The following is a 22,007-nucleotide window of genomic DNA, read 5'->3' as shown; positions in this document are numbered from 1 at the left end:
GGGCAGAAGCCGGTCTCCTGTGATGAGATCTGTCTGGGACTCTTCCACACACCCGTTACCCATAGGGCCCATCGATAGCCCCTTTCTTCCTGTGAAGCCATCCTCCACACATACCCTGTATGGCCCATCCGCAGCTCCCATTATCCACTGTGGGGCTCATATACACCCTCCTGGGGCCCATCCACAGCTCCCCTGCCTTCCATAGGCCCATCCCCCCCACACACACCCCCACCAATAGGACCGATCCATATCCCTCCTTAGGGCCCATGGGTTTATTTGTCTAGTGTGGCTAGACATCCATGTTCTAACCCAGGGGTCGGCAACCTTTCAGCAGTGGTGTGCTGAGTCTTCACGTATACATGCTAATTTAAGGCTTTGCCTGCCAGTAATACATTTTAATGTTTTTTAGGTCTCTCTGTAAGTCTATAATATATAACCAAACTACTGTTATATGTAAAGTAAACAAGGTTTTCAAAATGTTTCAGAAGCTTTATTTAATTTGAAATTAAAATGCAGATCTTATTAGTTTAGTGTGATCCTTGCCCTTGCTTTTCCTTGCTGAGTTTTCCAATGTCTGGTGGCACCTATTTGGATACTTTAAGCTGCACACAGGCTTCTGGGTGATCAGTTGATAACTGGCTGGCAGCAGGTCAGCGGCTGGAACCCCAGATTGGCAGCTGAGGTGAGTGGAGCTGGTGGCTGGTAGGGCTGAGCAGGGCCAGAAGCCTGGGCCCTGGAACTCCAACTGGAAGCGAGGTGAGTGGGGCTGCAGCAGGGACCCCGGCTGGCAAGGGGCCAGCAGCCGGAACTGCAGAGCGGGGGTGGGCTGAGCAGGTCAGCACACCCAGCTCTGAGGTTTCAGGGGTGGGCTGAGCATCTCCACCAGCCCCCCTCTGGGGTTTCGGCCACTGGTTCCTGCCAGCTGGGGTCTCAGACTGCTGCCAGCCTGGGGTTCCTTCCCCCAGGCCAGCAGCGGGTGCTGGGTGGGGCTGTGGCGGGGGGGACCCTGGCTGGCAAGGGGCCAGCAGCGGGAACCTCAGAGCGGCGGCCAGCTGAGCAGATTATCCTGCCGCTGCTCTGGGGTTTCCACCACCGGCTCCTGCCAGCTAGGGTCTCAGCCCGCTGCCAGCCTTGGGTTCCTTCCCCCAGGCCAGCAGCGGGTGCTGAGTGGGACCCTGGCTGGCAAGGGGCCAGCAGCGGGAACCGCCAGCGCGGCGGCAGGATAATCAAAAATCGGCTTGCGTGCCACCTTTGGCACACGTGCCGTAGGTTGCCAACCCCTGTTCTAACCCTTTTGTTCCGTGTAAGACAATCCTCTGACCAGGGGGGCTGGAACAATTTGTACAGCGGGGGTGCTGAAAGCCACTGAACCAAACTGTAAACCCTGTATATGATGGAAACCTCTTTGAGTCAGAGGGTGAGGCAGCACTCCCAGTTCCATCATCTATGCTTCTGACCTGGCTCCACCACCCACACCATGTCCCAAACCGGCATCAGACGCCTCAGCCTGGTTGGCAGCGTGATATGGGGATGCCATATTTGAGAAAGGGGCCTGGGAGTTGGGAACCTGAGTGTTGGAGACAGGAGCACTTCTTAAGCTGTTTTCAGTTAAGCCTGCAGCTTTTGGGGGATGTTGTTCAGACTTGGGCCTGTGTTTGTAGCTGGCTAGCATGTCTGGCTCAAACCAGGCAGGGCACTGAAGTCTCAAGCTGCCAGGGAAAACGGGCTCAGAGGTAGTCTCAGCACATCAGGTGGCAGTTCCCAAGGGGGTTTCTGTGACCCAACCTATCACAGCAGGTACATTTGGAATCAGTTGGTTAATAAAAAGCCAGCTGTGTTAGTAAATGTCTCTCTTTCCTGGGAACGGCACATTGAACGCATGGAGTTTCAGGCAGCCATTTAAGATATCCTGCAAATTGGGCCCCTTGTATCTATCTCTCCCATTAGCACAATTCTGCCTGCCCCAGGCAGATACTTTGGAGAGCACTTCCCTGGTACCTTTCCAGGGCCACAGGGTCATTGAAACTGACTTGAACGAAGAGTTCGAAAAAGGATGTGTGCGTGAGGGCAAGGTTTGTCTCAGGGGTGGGTTTTGCAGCTGGGTGACTGGGTCCTCTTCCTTGTTTCTCCTCTCCTCACCCTTTCGGCTGATCAGCAGCAATCTGGTTAACATGCATAGGAGGAGGCAATACCAAGCTCCTTGGGGAGTCACACTCTTCAGTGGCATTATCTGTCTTCAGACACTACTAAGCTTTATGTTCTCACGATGGCTTCTGGGTCTACACGCGTCCCAATCAACTCTGAGCCCTGCTCTCTACCAGGTGACATCCAGATGGCAAACTGCATCTGCAAGGTGTACTCTGCCCATCAGTTCCGCTCCCCTGGGACTTACTCTACCTCGGAGGTGGCCATTTCCGCACCTAGTTACATACATGAAGTGACAATATGAGGGGGAGCTCGTTTGGGCTCCCTTTGTGCACCCCTGCCCCCTGATTTCTCCTGGCCAGAGAAGACACTTATCGGAGGGTTTAATGGCAGAGGGACGGATTAGCCCATCTACTCAACAGGCTCTCTGAAGAGAAAGACCAACAGCTGGTCTGGAGCCGGCAAGGGCCCTGCACCTCCTAGAAGCCTTCTTGTGATTTTAGCTGCTGATATTGCTGACTGGGGCAATGCCCTAGCATAGACATGCTGGATTAGCGCATATCTAGCACACTGGGGTAGCTACTCCAGTGCCCAGCACAGGGTGGTGTAGGCAGGGGCAGGAGAGCCCGTGCAGAAAAGGTTCATTTTGTTGGAAGCAAGGAGACCTTTTTCCCGTAATGCCCTGCACACAAGGAATTGCATAAACAACAGACCCTTTCCCTTGTCTCTGGCCTGCACAGTAGCTGCTCTAACCCCAGTTTATCTTCACGGGTCAGTGCAGCTTAAACTAAAGTGTGTTCAATCTTCCCCTGAAAAGAACTTATGTTTCTGTACTAGTCTGCAGGCAGCATCCCTGGCACAAATTTAAATAGGGCCTGGCTCGAAGCCTCCTTCTCAGCTCATAAACTTGTTAATTAGCCCTTAGTTCTATACTGATAAACAATAACAGTCAAGCACATGCCAAACAGTAACGAAGCCTGGGCAGCGTGGTGGCATGGGTAATAATTACCCTCTTGTTTTTACAGCTGCACGGAGAGAAGGGACTTGTCTGAGCTACACAGCCAGTCAGACATAGAGCCCTGGTTCAGTGCTCTAAACACTAGGCAACATGCTCCCTCCCCTCCCACTCAAGAACAAAATTCAGGAGCTCCGGTTCCCAGTCCCACGTCAGCTCATGCTGACAAGGTGCTGGCAACTGTGGGTGCTTTTATCACAGGTTGTAAAGCCCTGCAATCGACATAAGCAAACTTCAAGGTGACCTCCGCATTTGTTCAGGGCAGCACTGGCATCATCCCTGAGGGTTGGCAGGTGCTTTGGATCTCCCTAGCGAGGCTGTGAGGGTGCCACCCTGCAGAACCTGGTTCAGACATACAGGCAGCAGTGCAGGGAGCTGGCACGGCCAGCCAAAGAGCCTTCCTGAAGTGGGTGAATGGACACAGGCAAAACTGTCCCAATCCTCTGTGCCTAAAATCATCACTCAGGCTTAACTGATGCCTCCACCCCATGCCCTCCAGTGACTGGCACCCATCTCCCACCAACTACACCCCACCAGTGCCTGGCACCTCCTCCCACCTATGCCTCCCCCCGTCTCCAGTACCCACCCCATCACCCCCTACCCTGCCCCACGTTCTGCACCCACCCCCACCTAATCCTGCACCAACCCCCCCATCACCAACCACCTCCAGTGCCCCACCCCATCTCCCCCACTGCCCATTCCCCCCCATGTCCTGTACCCAGCCCATCTACCTCACCCGTCAGTGTCCTGCACCCACCCCACGCCCTAGTCCTGCCTCTGTCTCCCAACACCTACCACCCCCATTGCCCCCTATCCGCCCCCCCCACTGCACACGGCCCCCCAATGCCCATTCTCCACCCCCCCACCAACCACGTGCCCACCACTGCCTGGCGCCCTCTCCCACCTGTGTCCCGCCCCGCTATGGGTCACGTGGCGGCGAGACGGGGCCGCACTCACGGGCGGGGAGCCCCGCGCACCCCCGTCGAGCGGGTCAAGGGCGAATCCCCGACACGTGACCCGGGAGTAGGCGGGGCAGCGCGGTGACGCAGCACGCAGGGGGCGGGGCGGCGGTAGTTGGCGCGCAGAGCGGCGGCCGCTGTCAGAGCAGAGCCGCGCGCGGGCGGGACGGACGCGCCAGCAGGTACCGCGTGGCCTGGGGGGGGCGGCGCTGTCCGGGCCGAGGGCGCCGGTCCGCGGGGAGCAGGGCGCCGCCGCCTCGCGCCCCTGCGCCCGGAGTGTCCTTGGCGCCGCCGCCCGGGCGCCTCAGCCGAGGGGAGGGTGAGGTCACGGGGAGTGATGGCGGCAGCGGCCAGTAAGGAGGCGGCGCGCTGCCATTGCCGCTGTGATAGGCCGGGCTGTCGGGGGGAGGGTGTGCGCTGAGGCGGGGCCGCTCGCTGATTGGATGGCGGGGGGCGGGGCCGCAAGCGCGAGCGGGCGAGACCCCAGCCCCGCAGACGGCAGGAGCGCGCGGCCCCACGTGGAGGGAGCCGGGGCTGGGGGGTCCCCCCTCCCCTGCGGGGCCTGGCCCCTGCGCCCGGGGGCGGGAGCCGGCAGCGTCACCCGTCTCGCGCAGGCGGGGAAACTGAGGCACAGGGCCCGAGCGCCCGGTCGGCTCTGCCCGGCCCCATGGGGGCTTGGCGCTGAGCGCGGCGCTGTCCTTCCCCCCGCGGGAAGCGCTGTGGCTCGGGTTCCTCAGAGGCAGGCACGGGGCCGGTTCCTGGGGAGGCGGTGTTCTCCCCTCTCCCCCCAGTAATGCTGCGGCCTAGTGGTGGGGCGCCCGTAGCTCTCCCCTCCGCGGGAGTCTTTGTGCCTGGAGGGGGGAGAGGCCCGTTCCCTTAGCGGTCAGGTGATGGCCAGAACAGTTTCCATGACATCAGGTACCTCCTATCCAGAGGCCAATTTAAAAGTTCATCTGTGGTCAGTACCGTGGTGAGAAGCCCAGAGTCCTTTTGCTTCTCACCCCTTGGGGGTGGGTGCCAGCCTGCTCCCTCGAGCCTTTCCCAAGGAGCATACTTGTGGGTACCCTACTCGCCTTCATGTTGACCTATGGTTGGTGGATTTTGCCTTGTTAGAAGGTACCTAGCACACTTGCCTAGGCTATGACCTCCATTCCCCCTTTTGCATGACATAAACTCTTTCATGTAAATGTCAACCTCTGGGGAATGTGTCATGCTTTTCTGCCTGGTACCTCCTAGCAGGAATTGGAAACATTGTTAGAGCAAAAAGGAAGCTGTTGGTCCAGGCCCAACCCTTCTGGGCATTAACTATTGCGTGAGTCAGTGCTTGTCTTCATGTGCAGCTGCTCTGTTGTCTCACTGCACATGAAGATGCTACTGCGCCGGTGGAGAAGCGGCATAATTAATCCATCTCCGTGAGAGGTAGCTGTGTTGGTGGGAGAAACTCTTCCGTTTACATAGCGCTGTGTACACTAGGGCTTAGGTCAGTATAATTGCGTTGCTCAGTGGTGTGGTTTTTTACATCCCTAAGCGACGTAGTTATACCAATATATCTGTCTGTAGAATAGACTTAGCCTCAATCATAGTCACAGTCTTCAGTGAATGCTGTTAAATGTCCCTTCATGCCCACTTGGGCTGTTTGAAAAAGGGAATTCTAATAGTGAAATTCAGCAGGTTTAATTGGCTCAAGTCAGGGAAATGTAGGGTTGGTATGAAAAGTATTCTTACTGCTTGAATTACTGCTCTTCACTGCTTGATGTCATGATTGTTCCGATTTAAAAGTCGGATAGGGAGTTGAATGTAAGAAACTCATTATACACAGAAGGTATGTCCTCACTGCAGTTAATGCAGATCTGGGAACCCAGATTGGCCAAGATTGGGTGTGAGCATCCACCCTGAGAAACCACACTCAAGTCATACTGGTGAGCTGCATCTACTCTGATGCTTCAGTAACCTGGGTTAAGGGGTAGGATTTATGGTAGCGTATCCCATGGTTCTTAGCACTGCACTACGCTGCAGTGCTCTATGATGTGAACCTCTGGCCAGGTAGCAGCATGCTGGGATGAGGATGACATCACTCTATTCAAGTGCTTGTAGCAATGTAGTGGGCTGTGTGGAATGGGTTTAAGTGCCAAACTGGTGTATATAAGCGCTGAGAGCTGGTGCAGAAGGAAGGAGTGGGTAGAAGGATAGGAAAATGCACCCCTGAGGGAATTGTGGGATGGTACTGGAGGACTGTCAGCACTTGAGTTAAATAACTTGGGTTACAGCTAGATCCGTACTACCAAATGAACAGGTTACAGTCTGAATTAAAGCAGAACCAGGGTTCTGACTTGTACCCTCAGCCAGATAAGGTAGTGCAGGCCCAAAGAACTTCCAAACCTGGGTCAAAAGTTTTTGCGTGTGAGTAGCAGGTGGGCTTGGACTAAAACCCATGTGAGAGCCTGTGTTAACTTTGTAGTGAAGATATATCCAAAGACAAACTATCAGAAATGTCTTGCACAAAGAGGTTGAAATATGCTGACAGTGGGGAGGAATGCAAGTGCCAGTTTTATACACAGAATAGAATATGCTTGCTTTGCCTTTTAATAAAGTTGAAAAGTTTTCTTCTCATACTGATAAATTCATTCTTGGTTTAAATCCTGTTGACTTCAGGGGAGTTATTCCTCGGATGAATGTGCACCGTTCACTTTTTATAATAAGATATAATCACTGAGCTGTTTAGTATTAAGGGTGAAAAGCTATGACCTGCATAGATTCCTATAGGATAAATGTGATCAGGAACCTCATTTAGACAGAATGACCTGCGGAAAACCCTTCAATATTTTGAAGGGAAGTGCTCAAGATTTTTTGGGGCCATTTTTACCTTGTCATTTACCTTGTTATTAGTCCTAGTTGTAAGAGCTAATTGTCAAGAATCTTTCTCTTCTCAGTAGGCACTACTGAATAGCTTAAGGTTAAAGTGGTGAATCTATTTATAGACTAACAAGTTTTTTGCAGCATGGAATTTGGTGATTTTCGGATGCAAGCAGTGCTGCGCTGCATCTTGCCTGCGGCGGTTCACACAATATTCACATGCTGCAAAAACTTCTGTTTGTCTCTATAGTGTGCCAGGAGATAGTAGTCTTCTTCTGTAGAAGCAGCAAACACGGCTACCCCTCTGATACTTAAGGTTAAACAAACTGATAGCATGTGTTCTGTAGTTTAGAAACTACTGTCCCATCACGTCTGGATCAATTTGTTTAGTGGGGTTGCACTGAATGTGCGTGTCAGGGTTTTAGTTATTGGGAACATGACTGGACTGACTTTCTTAGTGCATCCTCTTTTTCTTTTTTTTTAAACTCCAAATGAATTTTCAGCCCTAGCTGAGTGGAGGGAGAACTCACTCCATTTCCTCTATGTTTTGATAGTACTATACTTAGTTGTCATAGCTCCTGACTGAACAGTTATAAGGACTTATCTTGTTTGAGGTGACCTTGGATAAGTACATACCATCTTTAAAAATAAAATTACTCTACAGCAGTAGTTAATGCTAAACATACTCAGACATGCTAGGCCCCATTCAACAAAAAAGTGCAAACTAATAGTTTTTACCAATTTAAAAAAAATACAACCATCATTTGGTCACCTAGTAAGGAACCTGTGTTTTAAAACTAGTAACTACACTTAGCAGTCTCAAAACATTTAATGAATGTTAGCAAAACTCAGACACTTCAAGATTTTTTTTTCCTGTTACTCTGATGCTTATATACATTGGGTTCATTGCACTTACTTAGCAGCCTGATTTTCCTCTAATCAGACATTAATTCTATCTTAATCCTCTGTTTGTTTTTGGCTTGGTTCTGGTTTAAGCAAAAACAATTACTAAGTATCTGTCTTCAGTGGCATCTTTCATTGACTCTTCTGGGTGCTTTGAGGCCAAATTAGTAGCTTAATCTATCTCGTTTAATAGTATACCCTTGCATAGTTTGAATACTAGGTTTATTATGAATATTCTCATTCATTGATCTTTCAGTGAAAACACTAAAAACGGAATTGGGGAATTTGTGAGTTCAAATCCAGCTTTAATGCTAAAGCCTTGTCCACACAGAAAGTTGTACATGTGATAACGTTGTACATTTTAATACTGTTTTAGTTAAACTGGTGCAGCTTTGTGTCTAAACTCTTATCAGTTTATCTTGTATCAGTAAACGTACAGGCACAAGCTAAACTGACATATCATTTTAAACCAAAATGAGGCCCCACAGACTGACGTTCTAATGATGTAACTAAACGGATTCAAGAAGATTGAAGAAGTGAGCTGTAGCTCACGAAAGCTTATGCTGAAATAAATTTGTTAGTCTCTAAGGTGCCACAAGTACTCAAGTTAAACCTGTGCAGCTTCTGTATATAGACAAACTCAAGCGCTCTATTTGGAGTTGCACCAATGGATACCTCAGTTCTTAGGAGCCTAATAAGGGCTTAGGAACACAGAGTTGTTCCTGAATAACTCCACGTGTAGACACTGTTATTTTGGAACAAGAGTGCCCTGTCCCTATTTAAAAGTGGGTTAAGCTAAACAGGAGCAAGGCACTTCTGTTCAAAAATAAGTGTGTCTACACTTGGAGTTATTAAGAATAGCTATTGTGTGTTTCTGCCTCCTTCACGGAGAGTCTCAGAACCCCCATCAATCAAAGATATGAAATCAACAAAGTTGTGTCTCAAAAGGCTGTGTTTTTGTTTTATTCTGTTTGAAGCAAAACTATTGGGAATCTGGCAAGAGAGTTGGCGAGCTGTTGGCATACGAATAAGCAAAAGGCTAACAGAAATAAGATCGCTGCTGTTTGCGATAGTAGAAATAAATTATATACAGTCAGATATTAATAAACAATTTCAACAATTTTATTCAAAACTGTAGCCAAAGGGGGAATCAGTAAAGATGCCCTAGTTGACTTTTTTTTTTTTAAGTGGATTGTCTCTGTCACAGTTCTGACTCTCAGAAAGAACTTTCTGATGCTCCTCTGGAAACTGCAGTAATTACTCAGGCTATGAAGGAAATGAAGGTTGGAAAGACTCCTGGAGCAGATGGATTCACAACTGAATTTTACAAAAGTTCTCTGAAACTTTAACACCTAGATTATTGAATATGTTCAGTAAGGCCAAGAATGAGCAAACTCTCTCACCTACTCTAACAGAAGCTCGTGCATCTGACGAAGTGGGTATTCACCCACGAAAGCTCATGTTCCAAAACGTCTGTTAGTCTATAAGGTGCCACAAGACTCTTTGCTGCTCTAACAGAAGCTGTTGTTTCAGTTATTCCTAAACCTAGGAAAGAACTTGCACTATGTAGTAATTACAGGCCAGTTTCTTTAATCAATTGTGACGTTATGATTTTAGCCAAAGCTTTTGCTATGCAATTGTACAAAGGTCTCTCACGTAAGACAAGCTTGTCACGTTAGACAAGTTCTAATTGGAATGCTTAGACCTGACTTTCAGAGATGTTGAGCTCTCACAGCAGTGATTGAAAACTGTCCATGCTCAACATCTTTGAAAGTCAGATCCAAAATGTCTTAGGTTGGACACCTAAATTAAAGGCTACTCTATGAAAACTTGGTCCATAAGCCTCTCAGCATGAGTAATTACCATGAGGTAAAATCCAAGTGAAGACAAGGCAGTTTGTAGTTTTTCATACAAGTTAGCAAGCCAACTTAAAGGCTGTGTTTTCACTGCCAAAAGGGGTGTGGGGAAGTGGGTTAGAGTGAGTTATCTTGCTGTAAGATGCCACTCCTTTCTGACAGAGAAGACATAGCTATAGACTGGGAAGGAGCTTAGGGTTTATACTGATGTGCTGAGTCGTGAAAAACTGCAGCCTACCTTATCTTCATGAGGATTTTACCACCCGTTAGCTAACTCAAATTAAGAACGTACCTTTTTTTCCTAGTGAAAATACAGCATAGGGTTGTGACCTTTCAAGTTCTTGGTCCCTGTTCTGAGACCTCTAACAAAGGAACCTGTTGCAAGGAGCCTTTGATGTGAACACCTGCCTCCTAGGAGCAGAACTGAGGCCCTAACTCATTTCACAGGTGTCATTTCCTAATGTGACCAACTGTTCTGTATCCTGTCACAAGTTTCCTGAGGCATTCAGTTCTATGACCTGTGTTCTTTGTCTTCATGAGCTCCCTTTTTAATAGTGCTGTGATGGGTGCATAGGAAGAAAGGTACTATACTTTTCAACTAGCACTCGATTGAATTTGGGCCGAAAGCACGATCATTGCTGAGTGAGCAATGCAGCAAAATTGTACTTGGAAAAAAAAAGTGCTGTTCCAGTTAACCAGTTTAACTCTCAGCCAGTGCCTGCAAAATAGGAATGGGGATAATGGAAAATGTTTCTAAGCTGCGTTCCTGTAACTGAAGTTGTTTTCTTGTGGCTTTGGCTATGATGAAGAGCTATGCACTGTTTGAGTACATCATCACATTAGATTGGAAATGAGAAAATGTGACATTGAGCACTAAAATCCAGCTGCCAGACAAACCCTGCCAATGCTCAGCTAGGGGTAGATTTGTTTTGATGTCCATTTAATGGGCACTCAGTGAACAAACTTGTTAGGTTTTTTTATGTGAATGTTTTGTAAACCAAAGGCTTAACTACAATCTCCTCCCCATCTTCCTCCAAACATTTTCTCAAACTTGCAAGCCAGTATACTAATTCTGTGGAAGTAATTTCCAGCTCCTGTGTCACTGTCCTAGGAAGGTCACTAAGGGCTGGTCTACACTATGGCAGGGATCAGCGCTCTGAGATTGATCCACTGGCAGTCGATTTAGCGTGTCTAGTAAAGACCCGCCAAATTGACTGCAGATTGCTCTCCAGTCGATCCCTGTACTCTACCCCCGGCGAGAAGAGTAAGGTAAGTAAACGGGAGATTTTCTCCCATCGACCCCCTGGGTGTAACTTGACCTAAGGTACGTCGACTAATGTAGCTGGAGTTGGATAGCGTAGGTCGACTTGCTTTGGTAGTGTAGACATAGCCTGAGTGGTCACTGCCTTTCCTCTCCTTTTTAAAAAAACCAAACTGCTTGGTATTCTATGGCCTAATGATGGCTGCTTTGCTAACAGAATGATCCTGAAATATTCAGTTGTTTTATATGTGCAACTAGATGCCGTCATAACTTTTGCACGGTCGTTCTTTTTTAAAGGGGAGTGAGTGTTTATCTCAAGCACTTGATTTGAAATGTTAACAGGAATAGCTGGTGAGGTGAGCAAAGGTGTAAGGGCCAGATTTTCAAATGTGTTCCACTCCCATTAAAAAAATTTCCTTTTTTTTAAATGGGAAAAGGCAACTGTAAAAGGAATTGGCAGAAGGACCAGAAATTATTTGAAGCTTTTTTTAAATTGACTTGATAATTACAGTACTTTCTCAGCTGAATTAATATTCTTTAGTCATAAAATAACTTTAGGAGTCCGGCTAACTAAGGCTGTCTTCACTGCAAAAAAAACTGCATTTTTTTTTTAAATGTGGAAATCGCTGTCTTGATGTAAAATCCTAGTGGAGAAAAGGCGCAGGTAGTTTTTACATCAAGGTGGCTACTTTTGGTCAACCCTATAATCTCTCCTCTCCACCTGGAGTTTATCTCCATGTAGCTACACAGAAACAAGAAATATTTTTATCTTGTCTTCACTAAAATTTTGCTTTGGGATGTTAAAATGGAACCTTTTATTTTTTTTCAGTGAAGACATAACCTCTGAATTCCAGTCCTCCACTCTCAAAAAGTGGAAATATGGGTTTACAGCTCTCTCTCAGCATTCTTAGTTGGACAGCAAATCCATTAAGACTTTGTCCTTTTATACTTCTCACATGTAACTCTTTTAATTTTGCACAATAATAGCTGATAATTTTTACTCTGAAGCTTTAAGGACCTCTTTCTAGTGCAAGTAGGGAACGATGGAGCACATGCTGTGAAATGCTGTGCAGGCACTGTGCTGCAAGGAAGGGCTGCTTTTACCCTGTTTCAGAAGTGTGGGAATGTGCAATATGGACACTAGTAAAGGCAAAAAGGTGAAGAGAACTGCAGGGAGGTGGGAATGGGAATACTGTTCAGCAGTCTTATCAGCATGAAATAACCACTTTGCTGCCACTGCTTCCCATTAGTTATAATTACATTCTCTGTTGGGGTACCTGCTCCTGTCAATAAATCCCTTTTTTCCCCACCATCCCCTTTGCTTATAATCATCCTTATCTCTTCTCTAACCTTGCTTCTGATGGTCTTAGTCAGGAACATAGTGATCAGCTTTCTCTGATGAAATTTACAGCCACGCTTTCCCTCCTCCATTCCTGTGCCCCGACAAGTATAAATGATGAGATCTTTCTCCTTTTGTCAGCTGTCATCAGAAAAAATAGAACATCTATTCACAATGTAGTAGTACTAGATAAATGTGAAACTTGCAAGTTAAGATATTAAAATCAGTTGCACATGATGTAAACTGAAAACAAAATAGGGGAGAAAAAACATTGATGCTAGGTTTGGTTGACAAATGTTGATGTTTGGCTCAAAGCCATAAGTGATAACTACCGCCCCCCCCCCAAAATCTGTTCCATTTCCTGCTTAAATTCCCTTCCCTTAATGACTGGCTGGGGTGGTAACCCAAAGGGATACTAGTCCATATCTTAAATTAGTGGTTATGCAAATACCTGTATTAAACTATTGGTTTCAAGTAACCAAATTAGAAATCAGATTATGTAGGGAAGGCAGTGTGGCCTCATGGATGGAGCATTGCACTAGGACATGGGAGACCTGTTAGTGGCTCTGCTACTGGTCTGCTGGGTGACCTCTCTGTGCCTCCATTTCCCCATCTGTAAAATGGAGATTGAGACTGATCTTTGAGAAGGGCTTTGAGATCTATGGATGAAAAATGCTAAATAACAGCAACGTGGTTATTAGGTTGATTTCTTTTTGTATACTGTGCATTGTTCTGCTGTAATGTCTAAAATGCTTCTTATTCCTATACCAACAGGAGCTTGTGAGCGGCTACAGGACAAAAATGTTTCACTTAAGGACTTGTGCTGCTAAATTGAGGCCATTGACGGCCTCACAGACTGTTAAGACAATTTCTCAACACAAGCCAGCAGTACCACGGACGTTTCAACAAGTCAGGAGCTACAGTGCACCTGTTGCTGCTGAGCCATTTTTGAGTGGGACTAGTTCGAACTATGTGGAGGAAATGTACTATGCTTGGCTGGAAAATCCCAAAAGTGTACATAAGGTAAGGAGGAGCAACTGCCCCAAGATATTGTTGCTTCATCTCCTCTGTGTGTATGTGTGTGAGAGAGAGCGCCAAATGGCATGTTCAGGTAAGTGCAAATGTCGAGAGGGAATTTGGCATGAAGAGCCTGTGAATCATGAATCATCAGTTCCACATCTGCTTTTGCGAAAAGAATCAACAGCATTTAGCTGAGCAGTAGCGAAACAATCATCTGATTCTTCTTTGTTCTGGATTGAATCCAACAAGCCCCAAGCATTCTGTCAATACTGGATATTCCACTTCAGGACTCAAACGTGGATACGAAGAGGAGGAGTTGCCTTTCTTGGGAATCCCTCCTTTTGCTGAGCTGCTGCTTTTCCTTTGTGATGAAATGTTGGGAGAAAAGGGAGGAGGGAATTGAGTTCAAATTCTGATCTTTGTCCATTCCGCTATTAATGTGTAATACAGATTGTGCTCGACGCTGCTGTATTTGCTCTGTGTAAGTACACTGACTCTGCTTTAGAGTTGTTCTTATAACACCATTTGGATGGCAGAAACGTGGCTATAAAATTCAGCCGGACACTACAACTTGGTGGTGGGACTGGTTCAAATCCCCCATTGTGGTGAGCAGTGATCTTTCTACCAGCCATTTCTTAACTTTCCCTCAAGCAACTCACTTAAGAAGATAACTGTTATAAGGTTTAAAGGTGCAGAACTGTAGTGGGCATTAGTCTACCCAGGGTTAGTATCGGGGAGAATGCCACCTCGAAATCTGTCACTAACATACACTTAGCTTTGGGCTAATGGCCATCAGAGTACAATCAAACTTTGGCCACGCTCCTGTGGTAAATTACTATACACTGAGACTTGTAGCCCTATTAGAAGGCCATATTCAACCATATATAAATGTGTGCAGCTCTATTTGACATAAGTCACTTAAATCCCTCTTCAGCAGGGCTGAATTTGGACTGCAGAATGTTGTCAGTTGGATGGTAATTGCTAGGAGCCATTACCAAGGGAAGTATCCCTGGGAAGTCTGAGGAATAACTGTGAGAAGCTAATAATAGACATGGAACTAAGGCTGCTGTTGCTGTACACTGTGTAGTCTTACAGTTATAAAATGTGAAATAAAAAACACTGCCACTAGGAAGGAATGGTTGGTGGGGCTAGGAGGTAATCGTCAGCCTCATGTCTAAGGAAAGTCTGCTTTGCCTTCTCATCTCTGGCGAAGCTTTGGAGAGGCTGTTAACTGAGACCTAGAAGTGGGTGTAGAGAACTGGAGTTCTGAAAGCCTACTGCATGTCCCTCTTATTCTGTCACGTGCAGAGAGATTTCTCTTCTGACTAATTCAGATCTTCCAGTACCATGGGAATTTATAAAGATGGCCTTGTGAGATCTACATGTCCCTTGAGATACAAAGCAACAGAACAGTATTTCAGTTCCTATTCAGTGAACTGTAATGAACACCAGAACAAACATCCCACAAACCAGAACTCACTCATTTATTCTCCTTTATTCTGCCCTCAACAGACATGCAGGTCAATATTAAATACCTGTGAAATTTCAGTAGTGCTCTCATACAGCTAGAATACACAGCCCTATCTATCTCAGGGATGATACTTGGCCAAAAGGTTTTGTGATGGGAGGAAAGCCAAATTTTGGTCTCCCTCTGAAATAAACAAGTTTTTTAAAAAACATTGGGTGGTTTTTCCTAGAATTGTGGGGGTGGGGCACCAAAATACAGACCTGCTCCCAGTCAAGGCTTTCTGTGTTTAATCATTGACTCAGAGAGCACTTAACTCTGAAAGAACAAAACTGCATATTTTTGGATTATGTGCCATTTGGCACAGCAGTAATTTAAGAAGAAAGTTGTGTATTTTTATGCAGATTTTCTGTTATGTGGAATAATTTATTTTAAAAGGTGGTATATAGAACTTCTAAACTGCTGCACATGCATCTTAGTCTTATAATCTAATTTATAGTAAAGTGAGTAGGTGTCATAACACTCATCCTCTTGATACATGTAACTACACCTCTTACAGGGCCCCACAACAGACTTCTTTAAAAGGTGATTGTTTTGCCAGTCCACAGATCCTACTTAACACGTCCTTCAAGGGATGTTCAAGGCAAAACACTGACCTGGTAATAAACTGAGATCAATCTGTTGCAGGTGTCCTGTGAGTAACTTCAGGGCATGTTGGGCTTTTCAAAAATCCCACTCCACCCCCCACTTCTTTTTCTTTTTCTTACTAAGGCAGGCTGCATGCTGGCTATGACCCTAAAATAAGAGGATTATGTTTTTCTTTATATAGACACATTGATAGATCTTAAGGCCAGATGAGACCATTAGATCTCCTCCTGCACACTATATGCCATGGAATTTCATCGCAATTTCTTGTGACTAGGCCTCAGTGTAAGCCAGAACGCTATCCAAGGTGTATAGTTCTTGTTAGCATGAGCAAAAACCCTTAACACTGAGAAATGCAGGTATCTGGCACTAGATACTTCTTGGAAAATGTTTCTGGACTGTATTTGTAAAGTGTAAGAATATTTAATACTCTCTGAATTTCTAACTCTCTTGTCCTTTGTTTGATGTTTCACATGCTGCAGGAGCAGAAGGCTTCTAAAATCAGCAGCTGACTTTAAAAACAAACAAAAAACCCAGCCCTCTTAGAGCTTTGTAAGCTGCCAGCAGCTGAAATGTACACAAGTTCTTGCTCTCTTGTCATCTTGTTCCAGGAGCAAGCCTTGTGTGCAAGGTTAGGGCTTTCGGGCAGTAATTAAAAACCCGGTGCCTCTTTTCTACAGATACAACAGTTGAGCCACAAATGGTAGAAAACTGGAAGTCAGCAGCTGAATTGTGCCTGCTGTTAGCTATAGAGATAGAGGTCAGGTCAGCTGAAATAACCTTCATATCCTGCTTTTCTAACCAACTTCATATTTATGTAATTCCCTCTGGCCCCTGTTTCCATGGCAAGGCTGCTGGTACTGGCAAGCAGCCATACCTAAGAGAGAACTTGCTTGTACAGGGGTCGGCAGCCTTTCAGAAGTGGTGTGCCGAGTCTTCATTCATTCACTCTAATTTAAGGTTTTGTGCGCCAGTAATATATTTTAATGTTTTTTAGAAGGCCTCTTTCTAAAAGTCATTAATATATAACTAACTATTGTTGTACATTAAGTAAGGTTTTTAAAATGTTTAAGAAACTTCATTTAAAATTAAATTAAAATGCAGAGCCCCCCGGACTGATGGCCAGGACCCGGGAAGTGTGAGTGCCACTGAAAATCAGCTCGCGTGCTGCAGGTTGCCTACCCCTGTGCTTGTAGATGTCAGCTGCCAACTCTTTAATATAATCTCCATATTGACACTCCAAAACCAACTATGGATTTTAGGAGCCTTTTGGTAACATAAATCTGTGGTCCTCAAATCAGAGAAATCGATCAAGATGTTATTTGGATGGGCAAACTGGTTACATAGCTGCACGGCTTGGTTAACCATGCGATTAAAATCTTTGCTAGGCAGCCAGGCAGCCGTTTTTTATAGTAATTGCCTTCTAACGGACTGGAGGGATGAGTACAAGAGTTGAGAGTCTGCAGTCCTAGGTTCTAATCCCAGCACTGCAACTGATTTGCAGTGTGGTGTTGGACAAATCACTTTTCCCTCTGTGATAGGTTTCAGTGGTAGCCGTATTAGTCTAAGTTTAAAAAAAAAAAAAAAAAAAGAGGAGTCCTTGTGGCACCTTAGAGACTAACAAATTTATTTGGGCATAAGCTTTCGTGGGCTAGAACCCACTTCATCAGACGTATGAAGTAAAAAATACAGGAGCAGGTATAAACACATGAAAGGATGGGGGTGCTTTACCAAGTGTGAGGTCAGTCCAACGAGATTAAATCAATTGACAGCAGGATACCAAGGGAGGAAAAATAACTTTTGAAGTGGTAAGAGAGGCCTGTTACAGACAGGTGACAAGAAGGTGTGAGTAACAGTAGGGATAAATTAGTATTGGGGAAATTAAGTTTAGGTTTTGTAATGACCCAACCACTCCCAGTTTTTATTCAGGCCTAATCTGATGGTATCTAGTTGGCAAATTAATTCCAGTTCTGCAGCTTCACATTGGAGTCTGTTTTTGTTGTTGAAGAATTGCCACTTTGAGGTCTGTTACTGAGTGACCAGAGAGATTGAAGTGTTCTCCTACTGGTTTTTTAATGTTATGATTTTTGATGTCAGATTTGTGTCCATTTATTCTTTTGCGTAGAGACTGTCCCCGGTGCCTGCTCTGGGACACCATCATAGGACCTAACCACATCAGCCACACCATCCAGGGCTCGTTCACCTGCACATCTACCAATGTGATATATGCCAGCAATGCCCCTCTGCCATGTACATTGGCCAAACCGGACAGTCTCTTCCAATTATGGCACTAACAATCATAACGCAACACCATCAATGTCATGCTGGTGGCTATTTAGTTGAGGGCCAGATGGCCATAAATCTAAGCCGCCATTTATCAGTGGCTTAGAAATCCCTCCCTCACCAACATCCCTAAATAGGCTCTTAAAATAAAAATATACTAACATGCACAAAGTACCCTTAGTACAGCCCCAAGTGCTGCTGGACTTGTGGGGGCAATATATACTGTCAGCAGTATCTTAATCCGACCAAAAAAGAACAGGATGTGAAATTTTCTCTTATGGGTCTGTTAACCATCACATTCTTGCCTGCCCTGTATATGACCGTAATATCACTTTCTGTTTCCGAACCTTTCCTGTGCAGCGTTAGCTTAAGTAAACACTTGACAGGATGGATTTTTCACTAGCTTTCTTACACCCGCCTTCCAAACATCTTGTTTTTCTGCTCTCTTCCTCTGATCTCGTTCTCACAAGTCTGACAGCAAGCTTCCTTTTGACTCTAGCAACAAGGAGTTAGCTTCCTTATCTGGTTTTCACTGTGTGCTGACACACCCAGTTATTGCAGTAATTAGTGTAGTGCATTTATTGTTCCACCCTAGTACAGATTGTTCTACTAGCTTCTCCAGGCGCAAACAGGGCACTGATCCCTGTGTGCACTTGAGTGCACTAGTGTTATGCCTGTCCATAGTGAATTTGTTCAGTAGGGTCACAACTTGATGTCGTAGAATTTTATCAGGGAGGGGGGGAAACTATGGTTGAGGGAGCTCCAAACCTGTCCCCACAGGAACAATGGACAGCAGTGAAGCCTCTCCAGAATTAGCATTGCTCAGAGTGGGTGTTTTACCTTAATGAAAACAAGCCTCCGCTCTTTTCATAGTACTTTTGTTGTATATCGCTTTAAGCAACCTAATGGATAGACCAAGGCACTGGGACTCAGAAGGGTATGGGGACTGGATTCAACTCCTTGCTCTGCCCCAGCTGCCTGTATAACCTTGGGCAAGTTATGTCCCCTCTGCCTCAGTTTCTCCATGTGTAAAATAGTGAAAGCACTCTGAGATCTCCTGATGAAAACGGGTAAGCTAGGTCACCATTTAAGTAGAGGCTGCCATCGCAAGTAAGCAGCACCAGACCGGAAACAGAGGTTTCAGACTAGTCAATGTACCACTCCCTCCTGCTCTCCATATTATCTTTCTGCTTCTCAAGTGTCAGTGACAGTGGAACTAATGTCTGAACTAATTGCACTCTGCACTTGGATAACTGTCTTCGATGCCTGCTGATTTTAGTGGGCACAGTTTTTGACACATCATTTCCAAGTTAATGTCGTTCTCTTGTGTCTTCTTCTCTAGCCTTGAGAAATCCCATCTTGCCCTGCTCCTAGCCATTCACAATGCTGCTGTAAAAATTGATTTCTGGCCTGTCTCTTTAACCACGTCACACACACCCCCACCCCTTTCTCCATCCCATCAAACATAGCCACTTCCAAGGCCCTTTGCGCCTATCCCTATCCTACCTATCATCTCAGGTGCTAGCAAGGTGTTGACAGCTGCCTCTGCTCTGCCAGTCATGGCAGCCTTCATCGTCCACTTGCTGTCCTTTCAGACCAGCTCCTTTGTGCTTTTCCCCCATGCCTGGGAGAAGCTCCCCACAAACATGGGCAGAGCCACTTCATTGTCCTCCTTTAGAGCTCTTCTCAGCCATGGTGCCTGCAAAAAGCTTGGCAGTGGTTAGGCACGTGCTGTGCAAAGAGCATTGCCAATGGTCCAGGGTAATCCCATCCTGTGTGCATACGTTTGAATGGTCTTGGCAGCAAATACAAGCTTGCTCTGTCAGGTGATGTTTTTGGAACACTGAATGGGCTCTGTGTGGTCTCTGTGACTGTAGCGCTTTATTTTCCCATTATGATTGTTGCTGTTTAGGTGTACTTGTATCGTGCCATTCAGTTTGAAGGCTTCCAAAGTGATTTAGGGACTATGGGTTTATCCTTGGAATACTTTATTTAGTCTTTCCTGTGGTGGTGGTTGTATCTGAGCATTTACACCTCCTTACCAGCTGGATATGTGAACTCAGCTGCCTCTAATATACTAGTTTATAATAGGCCTTTTCTTGGTCCTACATCTCTTATACACACAGCATGTAATGTGATGGTCCAAAGCTAATCACACGAGCTCAGTTTTAGTACAAAGAACAAACTTTCACAGAATTTCCCCCCAGGAGTTATAACTTGTAAAAACGGGTCCACAAAATGTACTCTAGTCATTTTCTTGACTAAAGTTAATGCTGATTGGTTTGATTTTTTTTATTTCCCCCATACATACAATCGCTCAAACTCTAACCCCTGAGTCATCTTATAATTCATGTAACCCACAAACTTGAAACCTAACCTTTGTGGGGAGAGTTGAAGCCAGTGTAAGTATTGGGATCTTCTGAGGCCTTTTTCTAAATGGCTTTTGCACTGGAGTGTCAGGATTGTGTGTCTCTCACATGCACAGGCACACTCTATCCCCAATACAGTTAAAGCAGTTCATCCCCAAATGTGGAACCAGATATACTCATATAGGAAAGAGAATAAGCTATATGATGACAACTATACCAGTATAAGTGTCCTGATACCAGTAGAAGTGCATCTATATTGTGCAGGTTATATACTGGTATAGTTAAAGCAGTACAGTTTTCTAGTATAGAGAAGGCTTTCATGCTAGTGAGTGAGCTGAACCTCCTCTCCTGTTTCTTTGAAAAGATGGTTTATCCAGCTGTGCGGAGCCTGCTAACATAGTCCTGGGGTATTGGTTTAATACTTATTCCCCAGAGGCATGCTCCTCTGCAACATTGTGGGTTTCCTTAGTGAACTCCCATCAAAGTCCTGAGCTGGGTTGACCCTGAATAGCTTCACATTAAACAAAACCACAGCTGCAGTGTAACTAATTCTTCACATGTAAACTGAAGCAAACCTGTGACATGGTCACACATGCCACTGTAGAAAGAGTCCTGCAAGTCTTGTATAAATCCTGTTGCATATGTGTTCAAAAGGTGCATCTCGAATGCAGTGATCTGGTAATGCTCCAGTGCCTCCCTCATGCTCCCAGAGCAGACTTGTTTCACTTAACCTTGTTTTCAGTGACCAGGCGAAAACTGTGTGTATCTATATCTAACACATTGACTAGAATCTGCGACAGCCTTGCACTGTACTGTTTAACTTCTTAAGCCTAAAAAGGTCAAACTAGTACAATTTAAGTGCAAATCTAACCTTGACACCACTCTGTGTAAGCCTTGTTATCTCCCCGCTCTGCTCTTATTCATGTCCCGTACCCCTTGTCATTTTTCCCTGTTATGTCTAATGTAGACCTAGTTTGTGGAGTTACCATGAGCTCCAAGTGAGGGGTGGCACAGAGACCAGGCCAGGAACTGTACTGTAACTTGAAATCCTTGGTCAAGGGAGAAGTAAGCTGTGCCAGTCCTATACCTAGTTCTGTTTACTTCCATCCCCCTGTCGAGCTGACTCAGCTGCGCTGGCTGGTGTGTTGCAGTGAGCAAAGCAGTGCTCCCCACCCACTCTCTACCCACAGCCCAGCCATGTGAGCAATCTGCATAGGGCAGGGAGGAGGTGTTTTTATGCACCTTACTCCTGTCCATGGGTATGGAGAGAGCTAGGGTACTTAAAAGGTCTTCAGTCTTTTTAGCTGCCTATAGCTTCAGTCTTGACACTGTTAGTAACAAACACTTGTTTCTCCATCTAGGGTTCAGTTATGTAATCTTTATTGCTGTAAAGGCTGCAGGATTGGTCCCCTAATGTATAGTGTGATGTAAGAGGCCTGGTGGTGCCTTGCTTGAACTGTTAGCAAGGTTACACTCATACTTTTCAGGCAGGAGGTGGAGAGATTGGCTAGTGCTAGCTGCAGCAAACTACAACTCTTCCTGTATATATTGCTATTAGTTATAGCTGGGATACACCTGTTCTGAGCCTTGATTAATAAGTTTCACTTTCACACGGCCACATTGAAATGAAGTATCAGCTTGATCCTATGTTTCCGTCAATCCAGTCCTGTTCATGAGTAGGGCAAGCTCCATGTGAGAGAACTGCACTGCTGTGAAATGACCAAATCTGTGGACTCATCCTTGGGTATAACTGACGTTGCCTGGCATATTATCATGCAGTGTATCCCTAGGGCCACTTGGAACTATTGACTATGGCACAGCAAGATGATAGTAACTGAGTCTTGTAAAACCATGTGGGGTATTAAATAAATATTTCCTTGCAATAGGATCTCTG

At 45.8% G+C, this 22,007-nt stretch overlaps 1 protein-coding gene across 6 annotated transcripts in view; it reads left to right on the top strand.

Moving 5' to 3' along the window:
* The first annotated feature begins 4,162 nt into the window (after positions 1–4,162).
* OGDH (oxoglutarate dehydrogenase) overlaps positions 4,163–22,007 on the top strand; it is a 95,954-nt gene continuing 78,109 nt past the window's right edge. For 3 of the 6 annotated variants that reach the window (XM_039521374.1, XM_039521375.1, XM_039521373.1), the window contains exon 1: positions 13,106–13,354. In XM_039521374.1, the coding sequence (XP_039377308.1) occupies positions 13,133–13,354 (222 nt within the window). In that variant the 5' untranslated portion in view covers positions 13,106–13,132. Of the gene's footprint in view, positions 4,302–4,422; positions 4,439–4,904; positions 5,038–13,105; positions 13,355–22,007 lie in introns of those variants that run through there. The other 3 variants (XM_039521376.1, XM_039521378.1, XM_039521377.1) reach the window with 3 other exon arrangements.

The sequence above is a fragment of the Mauremys reevesii genome, linkage group 2 (genome assembly GCF_016161935.1).
Source record: "Mauremys reevesii isolate NIE-2019 linkage group 2, ASM1616193v1, whole genome shotgun sequence".
NCBI lineage: Eukaryota > Metazoa > Chordata > Testudines > Geoemydidae > Mauremys > Mauremys reevesii.
The sequence above is the reverse complement of the archived record's forward strand: the minus strand, read 5'-3'. Positions and strand labels throughout refer to the sequence as shown.